The sequence below is a fragment of the Seriola dumerili genome, unplaced genomic scaffold, assembly GCF_002260705.1.
Source record: "Seriola dumerili isolate Sdu_G_001 unplaced genomic scaffold, Sdu_1.0 BDQW01001168.1, whole genome shotgun sequence".
Taxonomy (NCBI): Eukaryota; Metazoa; Chordata; class Actinopteri; order Carangiformes; family Carangidae; genus Seriola; species Seriola dumerili.
The window spans coordinates 383,524-408,083 of NW_019175423.1; the positions used below are offsets into that span (position 1 = coordinate 383,524).

The 24,560-nt window shown below is 40.5% G+C and overlaps 1 protein-coding gene across 3 annotated transcripts in view; it reads right to left on the minus strand.

Annotated features, from left to right (window-relative positions):
* Positions 1 to 962: 962 nt before the first annotated feature.
* The window catches only part of supt5h (SPT5 homolog, DSIF elongation factor subunit), a 32,048-nt gene continuing 8,450 nt past the window's right edge, over positions 963 to 24,560 (minus strand). For all 3 annotated transcript variants that reach the window (XM_022767357.1, XM_022767358.1, XM_022767356.1), the window contains 20 exons: positions 22,118 to 22,369; positions 21,514 to 21,603; positions 21,346 to 21,416; positions 20,811 to 20,916; positions 20,532 to 20,622; positions 19,678 to 19,814; positions 19,180 to 19,335; positions 18,179 to 18,325; positions 17,916 to 18,062; positions 15,240 to 15,365; positions 14,794 to 14,878; positions 12,401 to 12,511; positions 12,157 to 12,259; positions 11,275 to 11,402; positions 10,597 to 10,702; positions 10,343 to 10,501; positions 9,196 to 9,364; positions 7,114 to 7,311; positions 2,782 to 2,877; positions 963 to 1,299 (listed from right to left, as the gene is read on the minus strand). In XM_022767357.1, coding sequence (XP_022623078.1) covers positions 1,159 to 1,299; positions 2,782 to 2,877; positions 7,114 to 7,311; positions 9,196 to 9,364; positions 10,343 to 10,501; positions 10,597 to 10,702; positions 11,275 to 11,402; positions 12,157 to 12,259; positions 12,401 to 12,511; positions 14,794 to 14,878; positions 15,240 to 15,365; positions 17,916 to 18,062; positions 18,179 to 18,325; positions 19,180 to 19,335; positions 19,678 to 19,814; positions 20,532 to 20,622; positions 20,811 to 20,916; positions 21,346 to 21,416; positions 21,514 to 21,603; positions 22,118 to 22,369 — 2,619 coding nt within the window. In that variant the 3' untranslated portion in view covers positions 963 to 1,158. The remainder of the gene's footprint in view (positions 1,300 to 2,781; positions 2,878 to 7,113; positions 7,312 to 9,195; positions 9,365 to 10,342; positions 10,502 to 10,596; positions 10,703 to 11,274; positions 11,403 to 12,156; positions 12,260 to 12,400; positions 12,512 to 14,793; positions 14,879 to 15,239; positions 15,366 to 17,915; positions 18,063 to 18,178; positions 18,326 to 19,179; positions 19,336 to 19,677; positions 19,815 to 20,531; positions 20,623 to 20,810; positions 20,917 to 21,345; positions 21,417 to 21,513; positions 21,604 to 22,117; positions 22,370 to 24,560) is intronic.

The following is a 24,560-nucleotide window of genomic DNA, read 5'->3' on the forward strand; positions in this document are numbered from 1 at the left end:
ATTTGACATTAGTGTGGAATTTTGTCATTATTATCCTATGAATTATTGAGTTATGGCCAAAAACTTTTTTGTTAGATCACATTGACCTTTGACCACCAATTCTAATCAGTTCAATCTTGAGTCCAAGTGAAAGTTTGTGTCAAATATGAAGATTTCCTGAAGGTGTTCCAGAGATGTCCTGTTCACGACATCGGACAACCTAAAAACATAATTCCTCTGGACTGTCGTCGGAGTGGAGACATGAAAATGACTCTGTTGCCTTGTTGGTCAACAGACTCATTTGTCTGTGGTACTCCATCCAAATCACTTACTCTTTCTCCTCCTTCCAAAACACACTCATAATCACATAGTCAGTGTATTCAGCATGAGCAGAAGAAAGAGGAAGCAGGTATAAAACGAGCACACACTCAGAGAGGAGACTGTGTGCAGGTTGACAAGAGACTGTGCTGCGGCAAATACACCAGCACGCCAGTGGATTTCATGGTGTTTCATGCCGTATTCTGATCGGTTGGTTTGAAATGATGGGTTTGTAGCAGCAGTCACATTGTGTTACTACATTGTCCATCAGCAGAGACCCACCCCTTTGAAACAATAACCAAAGACACATGTAGACAGACAGGTCGACTGGTTCACATTTTATTGACATGATACATTTAGTTTTTAAACCCTCCTGCTCCCAGAAAACCAGAAGTACTGACAGAACAATGAGAAAGCACTAAAAACAGATCAGACCACTAGTTAGAGTAGCCAACAAAAACATAATAAAAAAAAAAAAAAAATCAAACAACCAGAGGTGAGAGGGACTAATGTTGTGTTTTGGAAAAAAGCAAGAGACATAGAGAGAGACTGATTTACAGAGAGAGAGAGAAGTGTTGGTCAGTGTTGGTAAAGTAACAGCAAATGATGAGCTGAGTGTCTCTGGACACGGGGACCTAATTTTCTGTGTGTGTGTGTGTGTGTGTGTGTGTGTGGCCTTTCAACAAGTGATATAAATAAAATTCTCAACATCTCTGCCTATGTCTGTGTGTGTGTGAGAATACAGCCAACAGCGTTCTCATTACAGTCTTGTGTGCATCTCTGTATCTCTGTACTCCCACCTCACTGTGTGTCTGTTTGAGACTGTCTACAAATGTGTCTCTCCTTCAGTCAGTCCATATCTCAGTGCTCGAGGCGTCCCAGAAACCTCAGGTTGAGGATCTTCAGCTGGTCATCCAGCTCCATGCGAACGATGCCGTCATCTCCGTCGATGCTCAAAAGGATCCCTGTTGCCTCACGGTCCTCTCCCAGAATCACCTTTACCTGGACAGGTGGGAGCAGTGAACACGACTTTAACAACACAGTTTATATTCCAGATGATCACATCAGCCTCTGGGTTCAAACTGACAGAAAACAACAATGGCTTCTGATAGCCGGTTCCATTTTGAATACAGTTTCACAGTTTCGGTTTCAACAAACAGCGCTGACCCTTGACTGAGTAACACACGCCTGCTGGTTAGGGTTGCACGATTTTAAACATAGTCTGATCGTCCCATCATCACCTTGTGAAATTGCCGATTGCCTGTATTATCAGGGTGGGAGGTTGTGCCAGACTACACAGCTGTTCAGACAAGAAGCGCATTTCTCTCAAGTAGAGTTGATCTTTATAAAATACTGATGAATTAATGACTTTATAACGTAGGCTAGAGCTTTTCGTGTGTGTATGGGGTTGTCGCTCCTTTTGCGACCCCATGTTGAATGAAAAGATGTTTTCTGTCTTTTCATCTTTACTACTTAACCATTTAATTCACTGAGCAGCTCAGAGGCTACTGGCAGCTACCACCATCTTTTAAGGGGGACTGTTTTCTTGCATGTTACTCAATGTATGATTGACGTTTGGAAATCAATCAATACACCTTAAATGTCAATATGACAACTTTGACCATTTAATTAATTTCATTTGTTACACTTAAACACAACAAGCAGCTTCATTACAATCAGCTCATCGGAGTGTGTGTGCGCAGGCTGCAATCAATGTTATATGGGGTTGTATATGTGAAATTGTGGCAGGCAAGTTTAATATTAATTTAACACACAAATAATAAGTTACTATATTAATGGGAAAACAAGTCAAATCTTGTCTTGACATTTGCAAAGACATGAGCAACCGGCAATAGTTCTAATGATCGGCGATCATCGAGATCATTGTCCATCAGCACAACCCTACTGTAATGGTCTGTGCTTTGTGCTGTAAAACATCAGCAGTTAACTTGGATTATGTTCACTGGATGATAAAGTAGAATCAATATTATTTTCACTGTGTTGTTTTTACTTTACACCGATTTTCAGCAAAAAGGAAAATGAGTGAGGACGCGGTTATTGAAGGTCACAGAGCAGTGATAAAATACATGATCAAAGATCTACAACTTTGTGTGAGCAATGTTTTGTTGTGTTCCTATCTTGGTAATCATCTCATGAGCCTTTGGGTGGAGGATTAAGATTTCCCTTCATTGAAAAAGGGGTCTAGACCGAGCCAGGATATGATCATATCATGTAATTATCTCACCAAACTCTGTTGTGAAATCTAATGATCTAAAGATTATTTTAATTGAAAATTTATAATATGAGTTATTGAAGATTTTGTCTCAACAGTGGGGCATTTAGGCAACTCTTTATTTGCCACACTGTGTTATGTTATTCATCAGTATTTAAAGAATAGACTGATTTCCATTTCCATGAAAGTAATAACACATCGTTGTTGTTATTTTACAGCTGTTCAGAGGAAAACTAATTAGCAACAGTTACCTTGTTGTTCTTGGTGGGAGTGACGGGCTCCAGGTGATCACTGCTGATACTGACCACCTTCTCTGACTCCTGCATGAACACTGAACACATCCCTCCCTGTGCACAAACAAACAAACAAACAAACAAGCTTTTCATATCACTGTCTCAACATCATGAGTAAATCCTTTCCATTTATGCTCTTGGCAAAAAATGATTTTGCCCTCAGGGGCAAGGAAGGACTGAGTGAATCAGTGTGCTGCACACAGCTCTACAAAGAAGTAACGGCACAAATTGGACACACAATATGCCACAAAGAAGCTCCGACCTTCTGAGGCTATATTCTGATGTTCCACCTGACTTATCCAAACATCTGGAGCTCATTTTCAGCTCACTCTGCTTGTGCATAACACACTTTCTGGTGCCTCAAGATAAAAATGTGCCAGCAATGCACCTGACCACACCTCATTTTAAGACCCAGTGTATTTGGTATTTAAATAATGTGGGTGCTGGACAGGAAGAGTCGGTCTGAAACTAGCAAAGACACATACGTTTTGTGCCAGGTGTAAAACAGAGCCCTGATTCTTTGATATGCATAGGTGGTTGATGCGGGGATGCACTGTAGAAAATAAACATAGATCGTACTTCCTCTGTTTTCTACTAGCCCCACTCTCCTCGCTCACTGTAGCTACTAAAATTTGATCCATTTTGCCACATGCATAGCTGAGTTTAGCAAATCAGATGTTTACAGTTATTTTTTCTAAGTACTAAAATATTACATAGTTGGACTGAATGAAGGGTGTACACATCTTGGCAACCCTAGATTTAAGCAGCTGCCCAATTTACTTATTTCATAGATACTGATGACATATCTTTCTATGTTATTATATATATATATATATATATATATATATATATATGTATAATACATTTCCTTTTTGTCACCTTCTTATGAATTGGAATGTTGATCATTTAGGTAAAAAATGGTCCTTTATGGTCAGAGGGGGTGTACTCATTTATGCTGTGTATTGTATATATATATATATATTTAATAGAAATAAAAATCTGACAACGATCTCAAATCAATACTCATGTTTTAACAAACACATCATACAAATTAACAGTTTTAAAAAAGGACATAATAACAGTGAGATCAACAGTAAGTGAAAATCATAGACAGAAAGTTCATCTGAACTATATTGATAAGTGATTAACTGATGCTAAAATGTCTCTGGTTTGAGCTCCTCACTGCTTTTCTTTGTCTCATAAAACAGTAAATTCAATATCTGAGGGTTTTTGACAGAAGGCAACACAGTGGGCTCCAGGAGGCTGTGACAGACATTCTTCGCAGTTTTTAATATTTATAGACAAATGGATTAATCAGGAAGATAATCGTCGGATTAATTAATAATGAGGGAGGATGAAGAATAAGCTGCACTTGTTCTTCATGTTTTGAGAGGAGAAAAAGCTTCAGTGAGAGTGAGACAGTGACAGATGAAACAGGACGACAGTGTCTCCATCCACAGGTCACAGGGGTCACTAATGGTCTGATGAGGGTGATGAAGATGATGTGAAACAAATGCTGTGATCTTTGCAGTCACCTCATCGAAACCAGTTCAGCACCTATGTGAGAGTTTGGAGCGACGTGTTAAGACAGCGCTCTCCACCACATGAGGGAATATCTTCATGAAGAATGGTGTTGATTCTCCAGGCTCCAGGAGAATCAATGAATCAAAGCCAGGAAGCAGTGCAGCCACATTTTATGTTGGTTTTTCCAATTTCTCAACTGCCTCTATTTTGTTCTTGGACAACCAGTATCTCTGAGAAACTCTCCGAACAGAACTAATCAATCTTTTTCCAAAATCAGGTGTTGGAAAAATGGGAGTCGTCTTATTGTCAAGTCAATCATATGTTGACGGACGCTGAGATAAGCTTTTGGAGGTAAGAGTTGGCTGAGCTCTCATCCTTTAGCCAGACCTGAAGCAGAACCAGTATAAACTGAAGTTTGTGTGTATGGGAGATGTTCTGACTCACTGAGCAATAACATCTGTTGCAACACTGCAACACATCACACTGACAGTGAGGAGATAAATCCACACAAAAAGGTCTCATATTATATTAATATATTTCTGATCATCGTCTGAGCTGCTGTGGCTGCTTCCATATGGTGATGATTAGCTTTATTATTAGCCATTACTGTTCAACACAGTTTTAACTTCGACAGAGTTACAACCCATCTGACACGTTTCTTTTAAAGTGGGTTTTAAATAATCTTCCTGGATTTAAATTTAATCTAGAAATTTTCCTTTCTGCTATTATATCTCAGATGAATATTTTGACAGATATATCTTCAGGTCAGTTCAGTTAAACTGCAGCCAAACCTAAACATGAATCAACCAACATATAATGTAAATGCTTATCAGATTACCATGAGCCAAATAGTCATTTTGTTTGGCACAACCTTTCAGCAACACAAATGGAGCCATTTTTCAGTTTATAACTCACTTGGTCTTATTCCATATGAAGCTTTACTTAACCAACATATTTCAGTCAGTTTCCTTCTTCCCTCACTAAAACAGATGTCTCACACTGAGAAGGTACTGAGGGAGGTGAGGGTCACAGGTGCTTGCAAGTGCTCTGAAGGTTGTTTTTATTTATTGTATCCTGCTGTAACATCTTTCAGAACAGTGTAAACACAACTGTCACCTGTCCAGCATTTAGCAGTTAAACTACAAACACTGTGCTCGGGGATGAAAGAGTGAGCAGCAACCCTGAGATAAGTTTTAAAAACACACAATCACAGATCAAAGTCTCCGATACTGACAGAAGCACCAACCAAAAGGTATTGGAAGGCCGAAAAAATCTGCTGGGGAGCTGTCACTGCCTTCTGCCATGTTTTGACTGGCACAACAAACCCACATTGCCTGTCCCGCATGTGTCTGGGAGACTGTTGCTGGTTGATGTCTACAGGACCTAATGGGAGTTGAGCCATAGTTAACCATAGTAATTAACCATGCTTATAGTCATAATTAAAATTTAAATGGTAATACTAACCGTCTGGCACTGTTTCATGTCTAAATTCAGTCACATCTAAACACAGACTCCTGCCGTCTCCACACTTGTACTGATGGCAGGACATTCACTGATGCAGGGTTTTGGAGGTTTCTGGCCAAGAGCAGAACATGTCTACCTCCTCTCTGGTCAGCAAACAGAAACATCTGAGTCTCAAGAATCTATGTTGTTGCCTGCCTCAAGCTGTTGCCTGCCTGCCTCAAACAGATACAGTGGCAAGAAAAAGTAAGTGAACCCTAAATAGTACATTTAAAGGATCTATTTAGAATAGACGAGTGTCTCTGACCCATGAAAAAAATAAAAGCACAACAAATGCTTTTTTTCTTTCATAAGAAAATTATTTTTACATGTGCAGAACCAGCATAATAGTCTAGATCTCCCGTGTTGGAAAATATTTTATAACTTAAAATAAATAGCAAACAGTAGCTAGACTTTCAAATGTATAAACAGTTTAACAAAATGAAAACACTAATTGAATCCTCCAGCGCCGAGAGCGCTGTAAGGAAAACCCCCTCCTTCTCCCCTACTCTTGGCAAATTAATGATCAAAACAGCTAAGAGGTGAACAATACTAAACTACTGGTTTTTGCTCAGAAATAGCAACATGTGGACATGCTGTGGGGTTAGTATGGTGCACAGTCTGATAACTGTGAGACCTGTGGCGGAGAATACCCACTCAAATGGTACCGATGTCCCAGGAATGCAGAGATAGCGTCTGCCAGAGTTGCCAGCCTCGGGAAGCACATCTGAAATTAGTATCCAATGAGGGGGGGATTGTCTCTAATATATATAGGCCTATATATTTTTTATTTGTTTAACTGAGTATTAATTGGTCAAAATTCTTATTGGCGATTAACCGTTAAATGGTAAATTATTAACATCCCTATTCAGGAATGCATCAATATTTTTTTTTGGAGAGAAACAGCTTCCTCTGGACTCCAGGTTCATAACTCCTGGATCCAGTTAGCTTCTGTTGATGGCATTAGCTCAGGGCTTCACATACTTTTCAGCCTACACTGTGATAGTTTGACTTTGTTTTCGATATGGACAAGAACAATATAGGGATGATGTTAGTTAAAACAGATTGTGTTTGTTCATAATTATAACTTTGATGAAGATCAGACCATATTTAAATACAAATTTATACATAATTGGAGGTAATTACAAAGGGTTCACTTACTATTTCTTACCACTGTAAGTACCTGGCCCTGTATAAACCCTGATTGGATGATATAGTGGATTTATTGAGACTGTTAATCTGCTTGTGTTTGTGTGCGTTTGTTACCGTGATGCTCCTGATGACCCCGGTCTGTCCCATCAGGTCCATGAAGGAGTCCTTCACTCGGACCAAGATGTCGGTGGTCACCCAGTCGCTGCTGCCCTGCTCAATGTTGGAGCCCGGGGTGTGAGGGTTGTAGCCTCCAGGAGAGGGTGCTCCGGGCGTCATGGGACTGTATCCCACAGGACTCGGGCTAGGACTGGCCTGTGGAGATGGCAGAAGGGACTGTTAGTGGAAATCTCTACTGCCTTTGGCCTCCACCATTACGTTTTTTCTGAGGCATCTATCCCTTCATAATCTCTGGTTATATTTTACCATGACTTCTTCTTGGCAGAACATGAATTTGGTATGGGACTGTGATGTGATGAGGTACTTGAACTTGACAGAAGTTAAGTTCACTGGAACAGTCAAAAAAACACTTTTGTTTATTTGATTTATAATCAGTTACTAATGGAAATGTAAGAATATTTACTGTATCACAAGATGTGTTGCTTAGACATTTTTTCTTTTTATTATTTAAGATTTTATCCATAACACATATAACAAAAAGATATGACAGAAAATAAAAGGCAGTGAATCCACAGATGTTTCACTCGTGACCGTGACCTTTGAACTTCGACCTTTAGCCACCGAATTCAAATCAGTTCGTCCTTGAGTCCAGGTGAACATTTTACCAAATTTATAGAAATTCCCTCAAGGCGACACAGAGATATTATGTTCACGAGGCCAAAACCGTGTTTTGTGAGTTCACCGTTACCTTGACCATTGACCCCCAAAATGTAATCCGTTCATCCTCGAGTCCTAGTGAATGTTTGTGCCAAAGTGACGAGGTTCCGCTAAGGGCGTTACTAAGACAACGTGTCCACGAAAATGGGACGGATGGACAACTCAAAAACGATATGCCTCTGGCACTGACTGTTGCCGGCGCAGAGACATAAAAACATCTTCATCAGTTTGACAATGTGTGCTGCAAATACTCACAACACAACCAGTGCTTCCAGGGGGAAACTAAAAAGTGCTGAACCTTGGGCCAGCACTTGTTACTTTGTGGCTTTTGAATTTAAAAGGAATGAACAATAAGTTTGTCCCAGTGTATCACTTTTTAGTGTCCCATGGAAACACTTGTGTTACAGGGCCAGGAATTTTGTAATTTTAGGGGTGCCTTCGGTGACTCAAAAATTTTTAGCGCACAAAGGCCATTAAGTGATTTGATGCATACAAATAAATAACTTAAGTTTCTAATAAGAAAGAACAAGAAAACAACACAAATAACATGAAAAATTATAAAATTATTCACTTTTTAATATAAATAAAAAAGTGTTTCCATTATCATGTATCAATTAAGATACATCATGTAACGTATATATTAACCAGACTCTATAAATATGTAAATATATTTCATTTCAGAGAAATGTATCACTTTCAGCAGATGAATGTAAGAACAGTCTTCAAGTATCAAACTCACATATATCATTTTTCACAGTAAAGCTATTAAAAGTTAAATATTGTATCTATAATTTCTGCCATTATTGTGGGTGTGACCATGTCCTGCTGTAAAGGACTGGAACTTGTCCTTGACTCAGCTTCTACTGTTCTGAGATCAGTTATGATGTTGCAGCATTATACGCTGACATGTGTGGAAACTAAACTTGCACATTAAGAGGCAGCAGCAGCAGCAAGTAATCGACCAAATAACACTAATTTATCATCTCTGTAGGAGATCTGCTGTAAGTTTGAGAAGTTTGAGATAGAATATTGATAGAGGAGTAGAGCAGCTACACATACACAGCAATCTGATATTTTATATGTAGTAAGGTAACATTATAATTACTGGTCAATATATCGGTCAAGCTCTGACGTGGAATTCATCACCCTGCTCTGTATCTGCTTTTAATACACTACCTAAATTTACAGATTTGAGTTGAACAAACTGAAAAAATGTAAAAATCTGTGGTGAAAAACAATGCATGCATGTGTTTTGGTAAAGCATGAGGAAACATGTAAGAAGTCATGACAATTCAGGTCGAACCTTGAGACTTTTTTCTCAGATTATTCGCATCACATTTAAAACACACAACCATCACCTACCTGGTACGCCATGGGGGAGGGCGTTGGATGGTAGCTGGCTGGAGAGTGCGTGTTCTGGTAGCCGACTGGTGAGGGCGCCACCTGGTGGTAGCTCTGAGGACTTGGACTGGGCTGATAGGAGCCCTGAGGGGATGGGGCTGCATAGGGAGAATACTGCTCTGTGTTATACCTGCACATAAACACACACAGAAGTATAGGCAGGTCAGACTGAGTCTCTTACTTGATGGACTGAGCCTCTGGGGCCCTGTTCAGCCCTGGTATTAACATGCGTCTTCAGTGATCCGATCACAAGTGGTCAGCTATAACTACGTCATTGCACACCTGGCTTTCAAATCCATTGACCACTTGTGATCGGATCTCACTTCCTGATTTATATGCATATAAACAGGTATGTGTTGTTGTTGTTAGTCAATCGACAGATGGGTCCATTGTCAATGTGCTTGTGTGTGTGAGTGAGAATTAAAGAGAGTGAGCAAGAGAGAGAGCAAGAGAGAGAGTGAGCGAGGCACAGACGGGTCAAGCGAATCAATGCACTGTGCGCAGCTCTTACAATAAAATTACGTTTGATCCATTTGAAATGGTAAAATATTTTGGTTCATTATAAACTGTGCTGGGACTAATCAGACAGAGGACGTCAGTGGAGTAGTTGGTCCTTCAATGTGGCCAGGATGCATTTGCATTCACACTGCTGAAAGAACAGGGCCACATGTGGTCCAGACCAACTCTGAATGTGGTCTGAGTGATCATTACTCAATGCATTCACACCTGTATTTAGAGCTGAGCACTTGTGATCGGATTACCCGAGACAAATGTTAATACCAGGTCTGACACAGCCTGGGATTGTCAAGTTCAAACTCTTTTGTTTGAGGAAAGTGAAAATTCTCTTGCACAATGTGAACTGGGTATTTATGCTCATTCCAAATATCCATCCATCTAACTGAATCTAAACAGTGAGCTGCCAGGAGCTGATGCAGCCGACAGACGTTCACATGTTGAATTTTAAACATTTTTGTGCCAAAATAGGAGAAAATTGTGTTTGCCTGCTCTTTGAGTGACCCAACACAACACTTAAAAATATTTATATCAACTCTGTGCGTGTGGTTTCATATTTGTGGTCAACTGTGTGTGTGGGTGGGTTAATACTCACATAGCAGGCGTGCCAGGTGTCTGAGGGTTGTACTGAGGGTTGACCTGTGGAGAGGGAACTTCTGGATAACCCGGGGTCTGGGGGTTGGGGGTTCCCCCATATCCCTGAGGGGACGGGGAGGGCTCATCATCGTAGCCAAAGTCATACTCTTCCTCATTTCTGCAAAGAGGAGACAGAATTTCAATAAGATTAAATAATAAAGGAAATAAAACTGAAATTTTGTTTTAAATAAACACATTAATACTGTGTGTTACCTAGATGGTGTGTTGGGGTTGTTGGGGTCCCAGGCTCCACTCTGACCCGGCGTCCTGCTCCCATCATGCAGTGGGGTCTGAGAGCCATAATGAGGCGTACGGCTTCCTGTTCATTCACGCACAACCACACAGTCACAACAGTTTGAAAGGTCTTTTACATTAAGCAGTCTTTGCTGCATCTTATGTATGAAAGTTGATATAAAGTTAATAATTGTTAAACTTACTGTGAGTAATATAATCAATAGATAAATAATTTATGAAAATAATCATTAGTTACTCCTGGCATGAATGTGAGAGGCAATGAAACCAGAGAGGAGATGCTTCATCACTGTGGTCACTTGAGGTAGCTTGACCTCTGCTTGCACTGCAGCTTCTCCTCTGAATGGATGTTTCCAATGTGGCTTCATTTGCTTGATACAAGCCAGTAAATTAAATCATTGAAAGCACAAACTACTTGTGTTCATTCACCTGCTGCTTAATGCTATGCTAATTACAACCTGCTACATCCATGTATCCATGTCTATGTAAACCTACTGTCACCGTAGGAACAGTGGTTACATAACCTTAGAAACAAGCAGCTTGTGCGTCAAATGTGCAATCCGGTACTGGAACAAAAAAAAAAAAAAAAACTAACTGAAAAAGAAAAAATAGAGTCAGATATATCTGACAGTGTCTCACCATCATGAAGTGGTGTCTGAGAACCATACATGGGCGTTCTGGAGCCGGTTCCGTACATGGGAGTCTGGGGGCCGTACATCGGAGTACGTCCGTGGGTGGAGGTCATTCCACCGTGTCTCTTTGCTCCCCTGGAGAGGAGAAAGAGAAAGGTGGAGGTGGGAAACCAATAGACACTCATCATCATCATATACTGGGTTTTATCAGAGAGACTGACAGCAGTGAGAGCTGTTACTATAGTTACAATGTGATTCCACTGAAAGTTTGTGTACTGTACTAAGTTATTGAAAAGGACTAATAGAGGTAAAGAAATCTTGAGGGAAAGAAACACACTGTAGACACAGAGAAGGGGGGCATTAAAGCAGTTTTAGTAACTCATTAGTAAGTTCAGACCCTTCAATTTTTTCACATTTTGTTACATTGCAGCTTTATGCTAAAATGGAACAGATATATTATATTCCTCATCAATCTACAATCTCAGTAACTCATATAGACAAAGAAACAACAGGGTTTAGAGGGTTTCGCCACACAGTCCACTGTTCTCTTGGGAACCTTCAATGCAGCAGATTATTTTTGTATCCCTCACCAGATCTGAGCCTGAACACAATCCTGTCGATGAGCTCTGCAGGCAGTTCCTGGTTTTTGCTCTGATTCATTATCAGCTGTGAAACCTTATATAGACAGTTGTGTCCAATCAGCTGAATTTACCACAGGTGGACTCCAATCAAGGTGTACAAACATCTCAGACACAATGAGGAACCTGAGCTAAATTTCAAGTGTCATAGCAAAGTGACTGATGTTCATTCTTTCTGAAACAATCTACAGCAGTAAAAACACTGTGACGTACGACATAAGGAAACTGTGTGAGTGTTTGTCAGTACATACATGGTAGTCAATCGCTGTCTGTCCACAGAGATGGTCTGACAGGTGGAGTGCAGCTCCACTCTGGCTGTAGACTCTGTTGCATCCTTCACCACACCAATGTACCCTGGGAAATGAAGGCAAATTCATCAGTAACATTTCTTTTTAGTGTTTTACCAGACATTGTGAAGACACTAAAAGAAATAACTTCACTACAGAGTTTTTGACACTGATAACATGTTGCTGAAGCAGATCTCCTCAGTCTCACCTTTGTATGGACCCTGGGAGATGCGGACTGTCTGACCAATCAGCTCATTGTCCCTTCGTCCTCGGCCCCGCCCCATTCCTCCTCCACCTCCTCCTCCTCTCTGCTGAGCACCTACAGGAGCACAGCAACAGCTCCATCAAACAATTCTTCCCACAGTGACAGATTTATCCCTGAGGCTCCATCCACACTAATACATTTTATTTTTAAAACGCATCTCTTTTGCTTTACTCCTGGCATCCGCACGACTCCAGAGTTTTCAAGTCCCTAAAACAGAGACTTTTGAAAACTCTGGGCTGAGACAGAAACCGAGACCTTTGGAAACGATGATATACACACCCACGGTCGCTCCTGATTAGGTTTCATCAGCCTCGACTACTGGTGGTGAATACAACATGATAATGAATTACTGAATTACTAGTGTTACTGACCTTGTTGTCATTGCTAGCAGCTGTTGCTCAGTTAAATTCTATTAACTATTAACACTGCAGCTGAGTATTTTCTGCAACCAATAAACTGCAGAGTAGACAATCTGCTTCCTGTTTACACCAGCTCGTCTATGCCCAGTGTATGTGATTGTTCATGTGACATGTTTTCAGGTGTGTTAGTCTGGACAGAGATCGTTTCTGATATGGAGCTAAAACAGTCATCTGGATGGCGATTGTTTTAAAATGCTGTTTTAAAATGAAAAAGTAGGATTAGGGTTAGGGGTTAGGGGTAAAACTTTGGGCTAAATGTATATTTCATGGCATTTGTCATTTCAATGAGAAAACAGAGTGGATGAGTTACCGTATTTCACAGTAATTCTGTCCAAAGTTTTTGCACCATAAAGTTTTTGTTACTGTGTCCCTATAAATGTCTCCGAGAGCTCAAACACAGCAGGATCTTTGCAAATGTGTTCTGTCTCAACATTTTCTGTTTCCCTTGTTTTCTACCAAGCAGAAACACAGAATCTTATAAACACTACACCAATGCTAATGGGAGATTTGGCAACGTCCGCTTGCCTCTGATTTATAGACTGTTTATATTTTCCAGCTGAAGCCAAATACGAAGGAAGCAGAGAAATGAGCAACCAAATGGTCCCTTTCCTCTAAAACTTTTAAAATACAACATATTGTTAAAAATTCAACCAGTGGTTTCTGACGTTTTTGGATGATGACATCATACAAATAGCAGTGTAAAGTCAGCGTCACATTTCAGATGTCTGAGTTGACAGACCTCTAAACTTCTCTCATGGTTTCATGTCAGTAAATGTTTAAATGATCCAATATCTCGGCAACAATCAAAGATCAGAGAAAAACTGTGAATCAGAACTTTGTTTTTTCTTCTTTCCTCTCTAATGAATCATCTGATGACCTCTCAGACTTATCTGGTGCTCTGTTTATGAAACTGTATATGAAGTAGTTCAAACCAGCTCCACCTGTAGCAGCTACAACAGTAACATGCTGATCACACACTAATGTGTCAGTATTCATCATCTAATGATGTCTTATATAATAATAAATCAGTCAGTGGGACCAAACCAGGACTTTTACTTTAATAGTACATTTTGCTGCTGATGCCTATGTACTTTCACTTAAGTAGGATTTTTCACAAAGGACTTTTACTTGTAATGTAGTATTTTTATTTGCTGTAATTGGTGCTTTTACTTAAGTAGAGGATTTGAATACATCTTCCACCTCCTGGTAAGGAGGGCCACAACAAACACACAGTAATGAACAGGTTCCCTGCTGCATGTGAACCAGACTAAGTGTTATACAGGTATGCTAGCTCTGTGAGGATGTACTGAGACTCTGTTCACTCCCGGTATTAACATCTGTCTCAGGTGATCTGATCACAACCTAACAGCTCTAAGTTCAGATGTGAACACACACAAGACGCATTGAGGACGCATCTGAGATCCGATCACTCAGACCACATTCAGAGTTGGTCTGGACCACATGTGGCCATGTTCTTTTAGCAGTGTGAACGCAAATGCGTCCTGAGCCACACTGAAGGACCAACTACTCTACTGACGTCCTCTGAAACAGTCCGACTAGTCCCAACACAGTTTATAATGAACCAAAATATTTTACTATTTCAAATGGCCGAAAGCTTATTTGTAATACCAGGCATGAACAAAGCAAATGCTAATGTCAGCATGTTAACATGCTTGCAATGACCAAGCTACCATTCTTATATGTTACACTTACCATTTTAACCACATTAGTTAAGTGTGTTGGCTTGGTAACATTTGCTAATTAGCACTAAACCTAAAGTCCAACTGAGGCTGATGGGAACTGATCAAAGGACTGGACAAACTAAAATGTAACCCTGATAGTGGAGCAAGATGAAAAGACAGAGGAAGTGATTACAATTCATCCTGAGTGTCTGAGGTATTTGTTTTCAACACTCACCTCCTCCACCGTGGTGCATGGGGCTACTGATGCGAGGGCTCATTGGAGCAAATCCTCCCACAGTGAAGTTGGTGACGTCTCTGGGCTTAAAGAACAAACAAACACACACACACACGCGCGCGCGCACACACACACACACACGCACACACACACAGAGAGAGAGAGAAATGTGGCATTTTACAAGTTCCTTTCGCAAGTTCCTTTCGCAGTAAAAACTCACTGCCTGCATCAAAGTGTCTAGTGTTTTAGGAACCTGATACACCAGGCACAAAATAAACTAACAGCAACATGTTGCATCTGCTGCTGAACATGCAGTCATGAGTCATTCAGTCTGTCAGGGCCCTCGAGCGGTTACAACATTCCAAACTGACATTAATTCTACATTTAAACAACCTGAAATTATTTAACATAAATGTGTAACTGCAAGCAGCCAATGAGGTGCTGACCTTGGATCCACCGGCTAACACCAGGTGTCTGGTCTTGCAGACGAACATGCCTCCATTCTCCACCAGCTTCTTGCAGTGGAGGAAGGCGAAGCCTCTGAAGAGGTGTCGGATCTCACCTTCGCGGCCCTGCAGGAGAAACACACAAACACACAAACACATACCGTGTAAAAATACAAGTTCCTGTGTTGATACCCTTTTTTTTTTTTTTTCCATTTCTTCTGTGTGTTGGCTGTGCACATTCTAAGAAATGTCCACATGACATCGATCACAATCGGTGGCAGTGTCTCAGGACATGAAGTTTAGTCTAAACTAAAACAACATCAACTAGAAGTACTGCCTCGTGGCTGTCTGCCTCCTCCAACCAGTCCAGGGTTAATGGTCAATTCTTGAGTATTGGCCAAAAGTGTTTTTGGCCCAATCCCAATGTCCACCCTCACAGACTAAAAGACTTTGAGGTACGTTCCCAGTAAGTCCATGAAGGCTTAGGACTGTCCCACTGTCAAAACATTGAGGGCATGAGGGCTCTCTAGCAGACATTTTGAGCCCTTTATGCACACTTTCTATAAGTCTTTCTGATCTGATTCAACATTAGTATTTTGTTTACAAACAAGGAGCGAAGGAAGGGAATAAAGAATGGAAAATCATTAGTCCTAAACCCACAATTGTAAAAAAAAAAAAAAAAAAAACAGTTTTATGTGATATGTCACAAAGTGCTGTCCCATTCCTCTTTATACTATTTTAAACCCTGGCAGCCTCTCACACTCAAACACTCACCAGGTGATGTCAATTATGTCTGTGAGGGTTCAGGACTTAGGACACAGGACAGGACACATTATTCGGCCCTACTTGTAATCCAGGGGCGATTTGTCCTGCTAGATGAACTTTTGATCATGCCAGTACACACAACATAAGCACACAAGACAGTGAACAGTGATTCTCATGTGGCAGCCGCTTGTCTGCAAATATGTGCTGATGAAAACAAAGATCATGAGCCTAAGTGTTCATGTAAACATTGTAAAAGACAAATGCTGCTAATTCCTTGCAACCTTGATGTCTGGACATCCAGGAGGTCAATCTCCTGTCCATTTTGTCACATTCCTCTCTGAATTGAAGCTTTCTGTTTGACAAATTCACTCCAAAAAACACCATGACAGCTGTTCCTGGTCTCTTGCCTCTCTGGCCCTGTTCAGACTTGTTCTGACCAGTTCAGACCTGTTATTAACATATGTCTCAGGTGATCCAATCAAAAGTGGTCAGCTCTAAGTACAGGTGTGACACATTGAGGACACATCTGAGATCCGATCACTCAGACCACATTCAGAGCCCGTCTGGACCACATTGTGGCCATGTTCTTTTAGCAGTGTGAACGCAAATGCATCCTGGCCACACTGAAGGACCAACTGCTCTACTGACGTCCTCTGACACAGTCTGATTAGTCCCAACACAGTTTATAATGAAACAAAATATTTTATTATTTTAAATTAATCAAACCTGATTTCATTATAGCTGTGCACAGCGCAATGATTCGCTCAACCCCTCCATACCACTCTCTCTCTGTCTCACACTCACAAACGCACGCACGCGCGCACGCACACACACACACACACACACACACACACACACACACACGGACCCATCTCTCTGGTTGAAAAAACAACATTATATACCTGCTTATTTGCATTTAAAGCAGGAAGTACGATCTGATCATAAGTGGTCACAGACACATTTTAAAGCAGGTGTGAACTGACCACTTGATCGGATCATTTCCGGATCACTGAAGACTCATGTTAATGCAGGTCTGAACTAGGGGTGGGCATGATTAATTGATGATCAATAATTGATCGTTAAGAATTTTGTCGATCGCGTGGAATCTGATCGATCTAACGTGTGTATCAACGAGGTTGTGTTGTGTAGTGTGTCTTGAAGCAATGCAATGAATTTCACTACGTGGCAGCAACCAGCCAGGATGCGTAGGCATCGCAGGTAAACATGAAGAGAGCAAGGCGAAGTTTGGTGGTAGAGCATTTCGAGCTCAAAAATAACAAGGCTCATTGTAAACATTGCAATGTGGTACCGTAGCTTTGGCTTGTTGTTTGTGAAGACGTTTGGCTCAGAGCCTTGGGCTCCGCTGCCTTTAGGAGCACCGCATATCTTTTTTGTTCTGTTTATTAGTTAAACAATTAAACTTTAACTGCTGTGTTTAAGAGGATTGTTGTTGAACTATAATTTCTTCTTGGAATAAATATTTAATTGAGGAAAAAGGCACTTTCTTTAGTATTTTCTGACAGGCATTTTTTAATATAAAGAATCGATAATGAATCGATAATGGATCATTAATTTTCCTGATGATCGATCAAGGACAATTCTGTGTGCCCATCCCTAGTCTGAACAGAACCTCTAACCCTCAGTCTGAGGTTTGCTCCTGTTAAAGCTTGCCCATGGTGAGAACTGATAAACCACAGAATTTGATGAAAACCACAAAATGATTCAGTCCTCAAACACTCTACAGTGTCAACAAAGAAATGAAATGAAATGACTCTTCACTCTGAAGTGAATCCAAAGTGAACATTTTATGAGCAGCATCATCTTATTCAAACAGGAAGTATTTGATGCAGATGTAAATATTTAGTCACAGATGTAACACAGCAGCCAAAGATAAATGAACTCAGTCCTTACAGAGTGTGGCCCGTCAATGACCTTCACGATGTCCTTGACATGGATGTTGTTCTGCTCAGAGTCCAATGCCACGGCAAAGCGGTTGTCCTTCCTGCGGTTCACTGCCTGGTGACGCACTGTCAGCACCTTTCCATGCATGTTCAGCACCTGAGGGACACAAATTTGTTTTTACCTTCTGTTCACTCTTAGCAAAAACTTTGTTTGTGTTTGCTGCGTGGATACGGCAGACATGCTGTCAATTGTATCCGGGAGCAGTCTAGCACCTGGAAGGTCTCTCTCTCCAGTCGGACAATGACCCCGACGGTCTGTGGGTCCAGCTGAACCAGCTCCCCCCACTCATGCTGCCCTCCTGCATCAACGCCAGACGCAGTCTCCGAGCACAGCTGCAGGTCTCTGGGCAAAACCTTCAACTGTGTACATGCACACACAATCAGACACAGGACGAGAGAGGAGAGGTTTATGTTCAGTGTATCATGATTCAGAGACTCTACTATGGAAAACCGACTTCAATCAATCACTCAATCAATTAACAATCAAATCTTCTTTTCCATCCTCTTGTGCTTCAGTGCTGTGTGAGGTCTGCAAAATGAAACACTTGTAATGGACTTGCATGACTAAAAGAAATGTAAACAATTAACATGACTTTCGCAACAGTTCCTCCAGCACTGAGAGCTCAGCCCTCATTTCTATTTAGAAACAACTTCTGGCATGAAAATATCTTTTTTTTTTCCTGGAAGGTTCTCTCCAAAGAAAGGGACTGTGGTTTTGTGAAGCTCATTGAACATCTGTTTTCTTCCTCTGTCTGTTATTTTCCAAATTCTTTTTCTAAATTGTCAATCATATTTGCAATTTTTCATAATATATTTCAAAAGAAATGGCTTTTGTCTATTGACCTCGTTTTGAATTGAATTCAGGGGTGGTCAGAGATGAAATAACCTGAACACAGAAGAGTCCTTTTATCTAATCCAGTAAATATAATGCTGAAAAAAATCAAGCTGTTTCATGCATAAAAATCCAATACTAATCACTCTCCACTTCTGTTCATTGATCTCTGGTTATATTCCACTAGAGGAATTAAGGACCAACTTTTAAGAGCCTGTAAAGCTTTGGATCCAGGTTGTGCCTTGTAACCTTTGTGTTGGTCTATGTGATTTCACTGCACAACAGAACATCATTAATCTTTGTGCACTGTTCGGTGAGTTCAACTGTAGGAGAGGTGGCAACTTAACCACAGTATGATGATATGAATCGACAGAGCAGGCACCTCGTGCATGGTGAGGTCAGAGAAGAGAATGACAAAATTCTCCTCCACTCTGACGATGAGGCCGGTGTCTCCTTCGTAACGCCCAGCGATCACCTTCACGTGGTCGCCCATTCGGAAATATTTTCTTAACTCATGGGCCGGGAACTCCAGGGGGTCCTACATTAAAACAAAGACAAAGATGAATATGAGTTATGAATAGGTCAGGATTTTGTGGAGTGTTTGAGCTGCATGTTATGTAGGTGGGCATTATACCGGCTTTGCGTGTGTGTGTAGTTGTATTTGTAAATAAAAAAAGTATTTTGGGAAAGGGAGGACATTTTGGCCAGCCCTCATTTTCTGAAACACCTTCAAATGGCATTTTGAGGGTTAAGACTCAGTTTTAGGGTTAAGATTAGACATTCAGTTGTCATGGTTAGGGTTAGGGGCTAGGGAATGCATTATGTCAATGAGTGTCCTCACAAAGATAGAAGTAGAAGCAGTGTGTGTGTGTGTGTGTACCTTCAAGTCTTCATGTTTGGGCATGATGGTGATCTTGTTGCCATCCACACTCAGGATTTTTCCCTGCAGGTTGATCAACTCTCCCTCACACACTTCCACATTGTCACCGGCCTGCAGGTTGTGTTCACGCTCCTTACCTGTATGTGCACACAGACACGGACACACAGCGAGATCAGTCACAAACATGTAAAGGATAACTTCATGCAAGTGTTGTCTGTTCATTAGTAGACAGAGCTTTTTAATATCTTTGGTCCTTGTAGCTGATAAATACTCTCATAAAATCGTAAAGTCGTCTGCTGCTGCTGCCTGAGTATTTACACTGAATAAGGGTTTGAGAAAATATCTAACATGACTTATTGATCATGCCAGTGTCATTTAGATTTTCTGGAGGAAAATGAATTGTTTAGATTAATCAACTAATTGATAAAATAGTCAATTGATTAATCATTAGAAAAACAGTTCTTAGTGGCAGCCCTATTAAAAACAGCTGAATAAATAAAAGTAAGCAGTAAAAGAGGAAGTGAGACCAATTCACATCATGAAAATAAGTGCAGAGTGTAAAGGAATGTTTTCATGAAGTCAACAATTCAAACTAAAACAGTTTAAAGCTCAAAATTCTATTTGATTTTGAGTGACTTCAACTGTTACTCTAATTTCACACTGTTTTCTCAGTTTATATTTATTTATTCATTTTTATAAGTAACAACCTTCACTTCACTATTTACCTGCCTATGGAATTAAGTTATTTATGTTTCCAGCACATTCTCAGCTTCACCTTAACCTAATCATCTTCAGCCTAAAATAAACCTTCAGTTAAGGCTTAAACAGCACACACACCAACATACACAGCGTACCTGACTCTGTGACCACCTCCAAGTCGATTCCTTCAGGCTGGTCTTCAAACTTCTCCAGCTCTGACAGAGTGGGCTTCACTCCATCTGTGATCTGTCAGAGAGAAACCAAAAGCCTGCTGAAATCCCTCACAGACCATTATTTCATTGTGCAGCTCAAGTGTTCCGAGGTTCCCTGGTTCCTGAAGGAGCCTAAAAAGGTTCCTTGAGGCCTCTTTAGTTTCCAGACTAACAAAAGAGGAGATAGGTGGGATCCAAATGAAACTGAAACTTCCTCCTCACCACAGCAGACATGGCAAAACTCTTGAAAAGGAATCCTTTGCGGCTGTAACGGTTCCCCTCAAAGATCATGAAGTCTCCATCATGGCTGACTTCCCCGCCCAGGGACCTGTCAATCACATTATCATCTGTCAGTCATATATGCACCTACAGCCTCCAAAACCTGGTTTGGAAAGGGTGCAGGACTTGAGCTGTGTATAGGTATATGTGTGTGTTTGGGGTCTTATTATCATGTCGATTAACAAAATGTTAGAGGCCATTTGGTTAATCGACATGATATTTGACACCAAATCTTTACCAGAAATACACCAAACAATTTTTTTTTTTTTGTTGATGTTCATGTGAAATGTTTAGTCACAGTGACGTACGTTGTGTAACTGATTATATTGTACATGAACTACATCAGTATCATCAGGAACCTTCATTGTGTTATTTTGGTATGAATTTCAATTCCCTTTATAGACACTGGTGTGGGTGTGGGTGTGGGTGTGGGTGTGGGTGTGTGGGTGTGTGTGTGTGTGTATGTGTGTGTGCGCACCTGATCTTTTCAGCATCAAACAGCCTCTGAGCAGGTCTCTTGAACTTCTTCCTCTTAGCAAACCAGTCTTTCTGCAGGTCGCACAGACGGACACACACTGGTGTGAGTCAACTATAAAATACACAATAACAGGTGGGTAAAGAGTGGGTTAACGAGTGTTTGCCCTACCAGACTCATCTTGGCCTTGATACGGTCCAGGTCTATTCGGGGGATCATCTTCAGGGAGATAGTATTCTGACTTGGCTCCACATAGTCGACCTGGAGAGCAAGAAAACAACACCACAGACATCAAAACAGAGCTGGTTTCGCTCACCAGTTAATCTGTTCTGAAAGTTTGACCAAATAATCTTTACTCAAGTCAGTTTACTAGCTTTGTCCAGGACTTTTAACTGTATTTGGTCAGTGAGTATGAGGAACATGAATAAAGATTATTTTTTCAAATCTTAACTCAAATGAATTATTTTTGAATTACTTGTCAAGTCTCCCAGAGTCCTACAATCTGTGATGCCTTCAAATGAATTATTGTAAACAAGCAGCAAATAATGACAGTGGAGAAGCAGCAACCAGAGAATTACTTTTTTCTGAGATAAATTACATAAAAGATTACTTGACTTACTAATAAATTAACCAAATAATCATTCAGCCCTGAAATATAATGTTTAATGTGTTATCTCTATTTGTCATTTAAACAAGCAGCATGTCAAACCATTACATTTAACCAAAAACTGAACATGTTTAACTCTATTTGGAGAGACTTTTTGTTTTTCAGTACCTGAGCGATGTCGTCTTTGTATAGGCCTCTCTTCAGTCTGACCCAGGACTTGGGCTTCAGGTTCGTGACCTCTTTGACGACTTTGAGGACGTCCGTCATCTCTTTGATCGGAACCATCTGCTGGTTCCAGAAGCCCATCCTCAGGTTGCCGATGCCCTCTATGGCCGCCTTCACATGTGTCTGCTTGTATGACTCCACATAGATGTAGCCTTTAACGTGATCCGGGGCGACCACAGACTTGATTTGCAGAGGCTGTGGGGTGGAAGGTGGTGGTACAGTTACAACAGTGTTGACACTCAGATTATAAAAGCAGGGAGACCTCCATGCTTTCCATAGTTTATCTAATCTAACTGAGTTTAGCCTGAGACAGTGTCAGTGCCATCTTTTTATATTATTTATTCTATCTTTATACTAAAGCTAATAAATAAAATGAACCTAACAGAACTGTATCCATAGAAACAAATACAGCTCTCCTCAATTCTCAGTCCATCAACGTGTCACAGGATTTCTTTAACCAATCTTTTAGTTGATTTCAGTTTGACCCTCAGTTATCTTGTCTCTCAGCAGATGAAGTCATGCAAGGACCTATGATTTAAGAAAATAAAACCCTGTCGGAGGAAATTATTGTTATGCAAGAGATGTAACTACAACTCATTCACGAGAAAAACTGCTGAGCAATGCCACATTCACATCTTACTGTAAAAATATAAGCAGTCAAGTGGGGAGATAGGCGATATCAGGCCTGGACAAACCCATATTATTAAACCCATATTAGCAAACAAATTAGCAATTACTCAAATTACTGCTGCACAGGATATCTTGGGACGTCAGGACACTTAAGAGTCTGGAGCCCCTGAGCAGTTGCCCACTTTGCCCACTGGATAATCCATCCTTGGGTGATATGGGGTATTTTATACAACTGTACCATCTACAGTATAACTAGAGAAATGTCCACAACCTGAAGCTAAAATCAGTGTGAATTAAAAAACTATTCTATACTCAGTTCAATAAACTACACTCAACTCAGCTGATGAAACAGGTGCTCCACAGTTTGTTTACATCTGGTTTAACTTGTTCATGAAAGTCTACAGATACAGATACAACCTGCTCCTTCAGGCTACCTTTCCATTTATGTGCTTCATTCAATGTATGTGACTACATGACAGGAAACTTGAAAAGGTCACATTACTTTTATGTGGTGGAAGCCTTTGTCCAAACTGGTGTAATGCAGGAACATTTCCAAGTTGTAGTAAAAGGGTGTTTTCAGCTTCTCCTCATTCTGCTGACATGGTTTGACTGCATGATTAATGTAAGGCAGTTGTACTCAGTTCTGGACATGGGCAGTGACTGCATATTTCCATCTCCCTCTGCTCTGCCCACACTCTATTGTCTAACAGAGGTTTTTCACACAAGACTTGGATCTTTCCTGTTTAATTCAGTTCATCAGTGGAGATGGAAAATATGATGTGGCTCGCAATGACAAGAAGAAAACAAAACTGGACTGAGAACAGACAGATCTGACAACAGAAATCATCTAATCAAACATTAACGGGGAAGAGCGAGAAACAACAGTTCAGGGTTTCCCCAGTAAACTGGTTAATGGAGGTGAAGTGTTTTCAAGTTAACCCTTCTCCAGACAACACACATAAAAACATCAGATATAACTGATTCAAGTCCAAAACGGAACTAAATTCAACTCAATGCAGACTCTTTAAAGTATGTGTCCAAATATTACTTGATCAGAAATCTTTCTTCTAGATAAGCGTGTTTTCAGACCACTGACTTCACCATTAAAATAAAACCCACAGACCACCTAATTCCCTAAACATCCACAAAACCAATAGAGCTACTACTTCAGTAGTATTGTGGCAATCTTGCCGGAAGAATGTAAGCTGGGACAGAGTTTTAAATATTGCCAACCTGCATCAGGTCATTGCATATTGCCTGTTGTGTCTGAGGTTTTATTTGTTTTTCTTTTAATTGATCGAGTCTTAATCCACTGCTCCATGATCTTGTCGGTTGTCCATGTTTGATAGGTAACGGGCTAATAACTGGCGAATTTTGCACAATCTCAGGTCAGGCTAACCATTAATTTTATCCACATCTCCATTCAAATGTCAAACTGATCATTTTTGACATAAATCGTAAAATATTAACTGTAAACTAGCGAAGCTACGTGAGTAGATAGAGTCGCAAAACAATCAGTTACAGGATGTCCAACAACACTATACAACTATTCAAATAATAATGTTTGAATTTACATATGAGTTGAATTAATATTGAAAACACATATACACCACTCACTAGTGGTCTCCCACAGCAGATGGTTTAAGAAACATGAATTCACTAATCTAGTCGTGGACCACCAGCAGTCACTTTGAGAAAGGCTGCTGTAGAGATTCAGTTTAGTGTAAAACGAAGCTTCTCATGCAGAAATAAATAA